General features: G+C 43.6%; 1 protein-coding gene across 1 annotated transcript in view; it reads right to left on the bottom strand.

Moving 5' to 3' along the window:
- The window catches only part of ADCY5 (adenylate cyclase 5), a 412412-nt gene that overhangs the window by 55650 nt on the left and 347552 nt on the right, over positions 1–9210 (bottom strand). The window contains exon 8 of the mRNA XM_019522576.1: positions 8716–8856. Within this exon, the coding sequence (XP_019378121.1) occupies positions 8716–8856 (141 nt within the window). The remainder of the gene's footprint in view (positions 1–8715; positions 8857–9210) is intronic.

Below are 9210 nucleotides of genomic sequence, written 5' to 3'. Positions count from 1 at the left end.
CGCTTTTTTTTTTAGTTTTGGTTTTTAGTTTGCTACTCTAAACTTTTAGTAAACTCTTCTAAGTGGTCATGAAATCATATTGGGCTTTGTTTCAGTTATGTAGTAACACACTATTATTTCCAGAAGTAAACATAAAACTTGCACATAGCTAAGTCAAAATTAAAATGAGTTACCCTCATTTTTGTACAACCAATTTGTTCCCCATTCACCTACAAAACCTAAATATCTACATATCTTATTTAGTTAGTCTATAAAGGTGCATAACTACCCTGCCTTCTGACTGATTTCAGACCAACATAGTTAGCTACCTCTCAAAACCCAAATAACCATAGCAGGACGTGATAGCAGTGGGTCAACACAACAGTAACTGTATTGAAGTAAACCTCTAAAGTCTGCCTCTCCAGGCCAATTCTGGCAAGATGCTGCATGTCTTCTGAGAAAACCCAACAGGCCAAGTTGGGTATTAGGGGTGCTGCACACTTTCAGGAGTTGCTCATCCCTTCCCTTTTGTAGAAGGCAGCCTAGGATGTCTTTAGAAGTTGAAGTTCTTGTTGTGGAGCTACGGATCTGGGGTCTGCTTGCTATAAGCCCCGTATGCAGGGTTGAAATCTGGAGCATGAAAATCTTCCCACCCAGTTTGCTCAACTTTAACATCTCACCCACCCACTGATGTGCAAAAAAACCAGTGTGTGAAGTCTTGGTTTAAAAAGCCACCCAAGTCATCACATGCCTGCTTCCCAGCTGAGCTCTGACAAAACCCAGGATTTATATAGCTTCTGCACAATCCTGAGCTGAGCCAAATTAAATGCTTAAATTGGCTGAACTGTGAATTTGTTATGGAAGCACACACACGCTCACATCCACATGGCTTTCACTCCCAAACTTCTTAATGTGAGACCATTTATCTAATGGAAGCAACAAAGGGGAACTGCTTGGACTTCAGAGACAGTGGACAATCAATCTGGCTTACTCTTGCCTACAAGGGCTTAAAGGGACCCATCTCTAACTCAAACACGACTTCTCCTCCTGCTGCCTGTGTGAGGCAGTTTTACTTCAGGCAGCGTAAGAGAAACATAAGCACATGGCAGTCTTGGGAGTTGATGCCACCACTTCCACAGATGGCACAATGCACTTCATGCTGTTGGTTTCTAGAGGCTGAACAGACTTCTGCTTTGTCAAGTCCTAGCTCTCCAAGAGCCCTTAGGCTCTATCATATGATCTATTCAGGTGCAAACCCTGGTAGTCATACCACTGCCTCCCAAAATAATATTTGCCTTTTCCATTTATATTCCTTGACGATCTCCAATTCCCTTTTCTATATTCTAGACCAGGGGTTTTCAACCTGCTGGTCAGATCCAGCCCATAGAGCTATGTCATTCAGCCCATGGGGTTCCCCATGGGTCCGGAAATTTGGCAGCAGGGGAGCAGTGGTTTCTTCACTACCAAAAGCCCCACAGGGCTGGATCTGCTCCAGCCAGGTCAGCGTTGCATGGAGAACTCAGGTCCCAGACAGGCTGTTTCTGGGACCAGACCCCTGCTGCACCTGCCCTGCATGCTGGATCAGGCCCCAAAACTAGATCCAGCCTGCAGACTGACCTGGAGCTGGTCATCCAGCCCACAGGGCAAAAGGGTTGGGCGCTGCAGTTCTTGACTTTTCCTACTAGCTGCCTTCAATTAAGAATTAAACCTGAGAAACAAACATTGAGAAATATGAGGCTGTGTAACACTGAACAGCAGGGATTGTATACCTTTGCATATATCCCAAACAACAGAAAAAGAAAGCATGTCCACAAAGCAACACTGATTCACCACTGGATCTGCTCCTCTTGTTTAAGAAAGACAAAATTGCTGAGAGTGCAACAAAAATAGAAAGCATCTGAAAGCAGCACTGCTGGTGTGCTCCAGCTTATTTGGCCTTCCATGCAGTCACAATGCTGATCGTGTCCAGATGTCTTCCAATTCGTTTGCTTTGGCTAATTCGCAGGAGCGAGGCAACCCTACACTGTACTGACAGTGGCATCGCAGGCACTACCACAGACCCGTTAAGGGAAAAGAGGCAGAACAAGGTTTACTGTAGTGTGTATGAATGGAGAAAGCAAAGCAGAGTCTGACTTTTTATTTTTTGGCCCGCTGCCTTTTTTAGGGGCAAGCAGGTATTTCTCATGGCATCTGTTTCCCAGACTTTCTTTGATTTGCTGCTATGCTAATCTCCAATAGCTAAAAATGTCTTCCTATTACATAACTTAAATTTCCCCTGTTGCATTCTGCCCCTACAGAAGGGGAATGATTTATTACCAGCCCCTTCTAACCTTTTCCTCATGTCAAGTTTGCTCGACCTCTATTCATTGTTGTGGCTCTTCACTGGGTTCTTTCGAATTTGTTCTTATCTATATTGAACCACAATGGCCAAAACTGAATGCTGTGCTCTAGGCGAGGCCTTGCCAATGCCAGAGAGCATGGAAGAATCACTTCCTAGGGGGCTTGCATACAAAACTGCTGCTAATACATCCTGGTATGCTACCGATTGATTTTTTTGGTTTTACAACAGTATTACACTGTTTACTCATTCAGCTGGTGATCCGCTACATCCCCAGGTCTTCTTGTACCATACTGCAGTCTCGTTATGTATCTTTTCTGAACCAGAGACCTTTGGATCTTCAGTTTAACATGTTCCCAGCTTAATTATTTTACCTCCTCCTTCACAGGCATCAAGAACATGGATGTAGAACAGAAAATGGGATAGAGTGTAACACACTTATCTGAGAAACATTGCATCAAATGAGTCTATGAGAGAATAATCGACTTCTTGGATATAGGTAATGCAATAGACCTAAGCTACCTAGAGTTAAGTAAAGTTTTTGATAATGTGCCACATGGAATATTGGTTAAGATGGAGAAAATGGGGATTAATACTGTAACTACAAGATGGCAAAGAAAGACCACAGTGGGTTATACTGAAAGGGAAATTAGATTCAACAGAAATTACAGATGGAATTTCTCAGGTATCTGTAAACGCATCCTGTTTAATCCCTGATTTTGGGGTAAGAATTAGACGTGTACTTAGGACATTTGCAGATGACACAAAGTTGTCAATATGGAGGTGGATCAGATCAACATGTAGGAAGAATCATACAACTTTGGGACACGGAGTAATACAAATGGTATGAATTTTAACAGCATGAAGTTCAGTCATGCACAAAGGGACTAGCAAAAAGAAACTGCTATAAACAGTAGGCTCAGGTTGGAGACAACAGAGGGACTTGGGTGCAACTGGTTAATTAGAAGATGATCTTAAGCTATCAGTGGGCACATCTACACATTCATTAATACCCAATAGTTACTGCACGTTTAGTTTAGTACTTGCTTAATGAAGTACTAAACTAAACATGCAGTAACTTGCACCACTGCGCAGTACTGCCAGTGCATGGTTCTTTTGTGACTGTGCACTAGCCTAACACTGCACGGTGGTGTATTAGCACGGTTTTTGACCAGTATGCTACTGTGCAGTGTTATTAGGCTACTGTGCATTTAGCGTCTTGTGCAGATGTGCCCAGTGTGATGACAGTAAAAGCTAATGCAGCTGAAGGGTGGTTTAAGCAAGGTAGTTTTAGATGACACAGGCCCATTAGTACCACTGCATAAGGCACAGGTGCCCCACTTAGAAAGGTCTGTTCAGTTTTGATCATCTGCTTTCAAAGAAACGGAATTCAAACTGGAACAGCTGCAGGTAAGGGCCACTAGAACGAATAAGGGGTGGACATCAAGGAAAAAGAAGAGGTATTTATGTTAAATGACAATATTGCTACAAAAATAAATAGGTGAAAACTGTTTACAAGTCAATTTAGACTGGAAATTAGAAGGTTTTTTACTATTAGAGGAATAAAGTTCTGGAACAATGTGGAAGAAAGGAACCTGAACTGCTTTCAAGATGGGGCATAAGTTTACAGAAGAGTTAGTACAATTGATGGGGGCACTCTTGGAGTAATAATGTGTGAGATATGCTATAAAGAATACTGATCACCATATGGACTGCTTGCATTTCTGGGAGACGTTAGGTAATTGCATGCTTTAAGGTTTCTGCTAATAACCTCTAAGGGTGAGAAAGATTTCTTTTTGCCCCTCTCCTTTAAAACAATTTGGCTTCTGGGTGTTTTTTTCTTCTTTTTTTCTCTTTTACTGCTCTTTTTTTAAGCACTGGACATTGACCCTGGCTAGAGATGGACAGTTAGGAGTACCAGCACACCATAGCATATGGTACCAAGAAACCCCTCAGGTGCCTGGCTACTGGGCCTTGCCTGGATACTTATGGTAAAAACCAGTAATCAGATTTGGGGTTGGGAAGGAATTGCCTCCGAGTCAGCTCAGCAGTAACTAGTGTCCACTTCTTAGGATCACCTCAGCATATTTTACCTAATAAACTGCCTGCTTTTGGACTGGAAAAGGTACTGATGGTGTCTTTGTCTTCTGCGTTCTTGCTGTGGCACAGTGTAAAGTTTAGTTTTTTTAAACCAGGTGCTTTGTGGATTGGTGTGCGATACACGCCAGAGTAGATACTCTTATGGCTCCTTTTGAAGAAATACTTTATTACATGGTTGCTTGCGAGCACAGCAAACTGGACTCTGCATATACATATATATAGCATACACATAATAAACATAAACATATATTTTGCAGCCATTATATTATAATGCACACATTACTGGACTGGCCACATTGCATGTACAAACCAAAAAAAAAAGTAGTAACTGAAGAAGTTGCAGAAACAAACTGGCAATGAACAGGGAAAATTCTGCCTGTGATTGAAACAATAAAATACCTGCTTTGGAGACATTCAAATGCAATTCCCTATGGCGAAACTCAAGTTATAGTTTTGACTACAGCATCTGATAAAAAAAAAATGCTACTAGGAAAGTATTATATAAAAGCAATAGTGAAGGAAACAAAAACATACGGAGAATAACACTGCACAAATGAGTCAGATTCAAACTGGTGCTGAGGAGTGAGTCTGACATGCAGCTGCAGATGGTGGCAACCTCTGAAATTAACCTTTTCCATCAGTGTAACCAAGAAGTATTGTTACTATAGGAAACAAAAATGAGTACCCAGGGAACCATTTCAGAGCTGCAGATTTTCTAGAAGGTATCTACTAATGCAAGGACAGGTAGGAAGCTGTGAAAAGGAATAAGAAATTCACACCATCTTCTCTCATTCCCAGAAATCTCCTCCACCCACAAGCAACAGGCAGTGAAGTTTTTCAATCCCAGCTTGATATTTCAATAAATAATTATGTTTTTCCATCTGAACAACGAGCTAGACATGGCAAACTGTAATTAACAACATGAAGCATAATAGCACTTGGCATGCTCACTCCTTGTTTCTGAACAGGCTGCAAGAACCCTTTAAAAGCCAATCCAAAAAAAATTGCATAATAATTACACACTAGCTTGATTAAGATCCTCTAATAATGTCATGCCTATTGTGTCCCCACTCTTGAAATGCCAACATAATAAGATGCTCAGTTCATACTTTGTGGAATTGCATCTGAACAGTTTGCGAAAGGAGTATTCCCTGTACAAAACAATATTATGACGTCAATATGAACAGATTAAGCTTGCATACTCTGAAGTGAAATGTAAAGACAGGCTGAACAGCACTGTGATACATTTAAGATACCTTTTCAGTATAAGACCCTGTTTTCAGTTGCTTAGACTTACGCCAAACACGCTTGGTTTCAAAACTTTCTTCACTTGCAACTAAAATATTTCAGGCAAAGGGCTCAGCTATTTCTAGGAGCAAAAATAAGGAAGAACACAATACAACAGGCCTACAATAAGGAAATCTGGTGAGCCTCTCAACAGCTCTAGTGTCCTCTTGCTCTGGAGCAGGGACTTGAAGTATGGTAAGAAATGGCCAGGTGCCACTTGCTGTCCGGTGAAAACCTGCCTAACTTGAGTGGAGTTATAAAGCTCTGAAAAATTGCCGTCTGCACTTGGCTCAGTAGAAACTTAGACCCGAGCCACTAAAACCCTGCAGGTTCGTTGCCCACCGAGCATGATCAAGCTGCTGCCAACTTCTCCACGTGACAAGGCTGGGCCCACTCAATTCCACAGAGCAACGGAGTAGGCTTCTCCGATCTACAGCTCAAGCACGCTTTTCCTGTAAAGTCTAGGCCAGACACGCTTACTTAGGGCATTTCTTTATTTTTGGGTGCTTGATGTATTGTCAGTGATGGTTTTTTTAATATAGTTTTTTTTACATGTAATTCCAGTACAGCATGATGAGCCACTGTAGAAACAGAGGCCCTCAATCATACTCAGTCATGCTATGGAAGAAACATTAATTCTCCAAAAATTCAGCATGCACCGCAGTTTCAAAAATGAGTTCTGAGTTGGCAATGCAGCCACATACTGCATATACAAAGTGATTAACTGTATATAATTTGCAGTTCCCAAATGATTGTGCCATTACCCATAATCTGAGACGTACGCATGCTTAACTGAAGCACAATTTTAATTTTGCCCTAAATTAACAAGATAGGTAGAATATTTAAAAGAAATTCATTTCTTTTAAAAAGCTTCATTAAAGAGTAATTAACTAATGCTCACAAAGCAATCTGATGTTGTAAATTACTATGATAATGCTAAGTATTATTATTATGAATTGCCTATTAAAATAAAATATTCTCTTTTCCCCCTCATCATCTTTCTTTCAGGAACCCAGGGAAATAAAGATCACATCTTTACCCTTGCCTGAAATAAGTCATAAGAACTGCTCTCAAACGACATACAAGCAGCATTGTTCTGTTGACAAGTTGAGTTAGCAACCAACTAGATACTGAGTTTCAATTAGAAAAAAGGAAGGGAAGAAAATAGAGGACAGCATGTTACCATAGGTCAATTATTTTGTATGCTTTGGAGTGTATTCCTAAGAGGTAGACACATAGCAATCTTAATGATACCAGGGACATACCTCCCACATTTCCTTGGGAGAGTTAAAAGTCTTAAGGGCTCCATTTAGCAGGGACTCTGGAGACTAATGAGCTTGAAGGCATAACTTTCCTTCCTGGAGGTGTACAGAACTGAGCCATAGCAATGAAACTGAGAAAAAATTGGCAGGTATTAAACCAGGGATCGGCAAACCCCCAGCACACATGCCAGAGCATGGCAGGCAAGGCTACTTTCCTCGGCACACCACAGCCAACCCGGACACTGGGCAGCTTCTTCCAGCATATGCCCAGAGTCTGGGCTGGCTGCAGCCAGGAGGCTGCAAAGAGCTGCATGGGGCTCTGCAGCCCTGGCACCAGTTCTGTGACTGCAGCAGCTATGCGTGCACCTCTGGGCACATGGCTGGGAAGGGGCCTGGGGCAGCGCAACCCTGGCTCTTCCCCCACCATCTGCCCAGAAGCATGTGTGCAGCTGCCACCGCCATGGAGCCAGTGCCAGGGCTGCAGAGCTGGGCACAGCTGTTTGCAGCTGTCTAGCTGCCTGCTACAGCTGTCCAGAGCCTTGGACAGGCAGCCAGGAGGCTGCCAGGAGGTTGCAAATGGCTACGCTGGCCTCCGGAGCCCCAGCACCAGCTCCAGGGTGGTGCAGGTGCGCACATGGCTCACAGCACACAGCAGGCAAGGGGCTGGGGCAGCACAACCCTGGCTCCTCCACCAGGCAACCACCAGCACATGCACAGCTGCCACGGAGCCAGTGCTGGGGCTGCAGAACCTGACACAGCTGTTTGCAGCCTTCCAGCCACCTGCTACAGCTGCCCAGAGCCAGGAGGCTACTTTCCGTGGTGGTGGGTACACATGTAGCTTGCAGTGCATGGCGTGGAAGGGGCTGGGGCAGCGCAACCTTGACCTGTCCCTTGCCATCCATCCAGAGGTATGCATGCAGCACCCGCAGCCTTGCATGTCCCCCATCTCTGGTACGCCAAGTTGAGGTGTGAGTGGAGGTTGGGGTGATTTTGGCACTCTGGCCAAAAATGTTGCCAACCCCTGTATTAAACTTTGTAAGAGACTGGCAGAGGGGGGTGGAAACTGCCCTTTTCTACATTTTCAGTACTTAAATTTCTAGATGTATTCAGTAGAAGGCATACCCATCTTGCCCAACCTGTCGGAGTTTCACACATGTTCCTGATACAGAGCTGGGCGCTTTTAATTAGCAAGTCGCAATAATTAAAAGTGCCTGGTGCTGAATTGGGTGCAGGTATATAAGCGGCGCAGCATATTTCAGTGCTGAGAAAACAGTGGCGGCACACTTTGAACTAAAGCACACTGAATGTGTTTCAGTTCCAAGCACAGTGCCCGCCATTTTCTCAGCTCTAATGCATGCTGTGCCACTTATACAACTGTACCCAATGCAGTGCCAGGCACATCATTATGTGCTCCAGCAGACTCAGTTAATCATTTAATTGAGTCTGCTCCTACACACTGGATTTCCGGCATGTCAGAGTGGACTTGCTGCATGTGTGTAAGTGCCCTAGGGCCTGATCCCACACATTCTTGTGCCCACAGGTACCAATTACTACTGTGCAATGTCCTTCTGAAATCAAAGTAAAATTCACCACGCCCAAAAGAAAGTGTGCGTAGGACAGGCCAGTAGATCGTAAACTCCCTGGGGCTCCACGGACCATTTACTACTATTCAGCAAGGCACCATACTTTCCCATGTTACTATACACATAACAGTAACATTAAATATTCCATAAAGCAAAACATCTTTACCATTCTCTTCATCTCCTTGGAAACTTGATGAGTACCGAGATGGTTGTAAAACGGGCGATCTACTCCCCAGTGCGGTGGGTTGTGGCTGATGGAATTTGCACGCTGTCGGTTCATCTTGGCAATTGTCGCTTTCTCATCTTTCTACAACAAAGACAAGAGAATTGCAGAATATATCTGAATCATTAACATGGCAGTCATTCTTCACACCCTTCCATTTCTGGTCATTTATGACTTGTGTTAGCTCATCCATTGTTCACTTTAATGGATGGTTACTACTAGCAGCATGCATCTAATCATTCATTTACTAAACTTTTTATTTCCTGTCCTTGCAAGTATACAGGGACAATTTTGCAAAGGTGGCTTATAAGTAGGGGTCACCTCAAGGAGGTCGCTGGCCAATTTTGCAGGGAACAAGACTAGGGGTGGGCAGGGCAGTGCTGCTCACAGCAGGAGGCACAGAGGCTGCAGGCAGGCTCCATGCCTCCTGCTGTGAGC

This window comes from Gavialis gangeticus, unplaced genomic scaffold, assembly GCF_001723915.1.
Source record: "Gavialis gangeticus isolate Ggan-Ray unplaced genomic scaffold, GavGan_comp1, whole genome shotgun sequence".
Classification (NCBI taxonomy): domain Eukaryota; kingdom Metazoa; phylum Chordata; order Crocodylia; family Gavialidae; genus Gavialis; species Gavialis gangeticus.
Note: the sequence above shows the minus strand (reverse complement) of the source record. Positions and strands in the feature narration are given on the sequence as shown.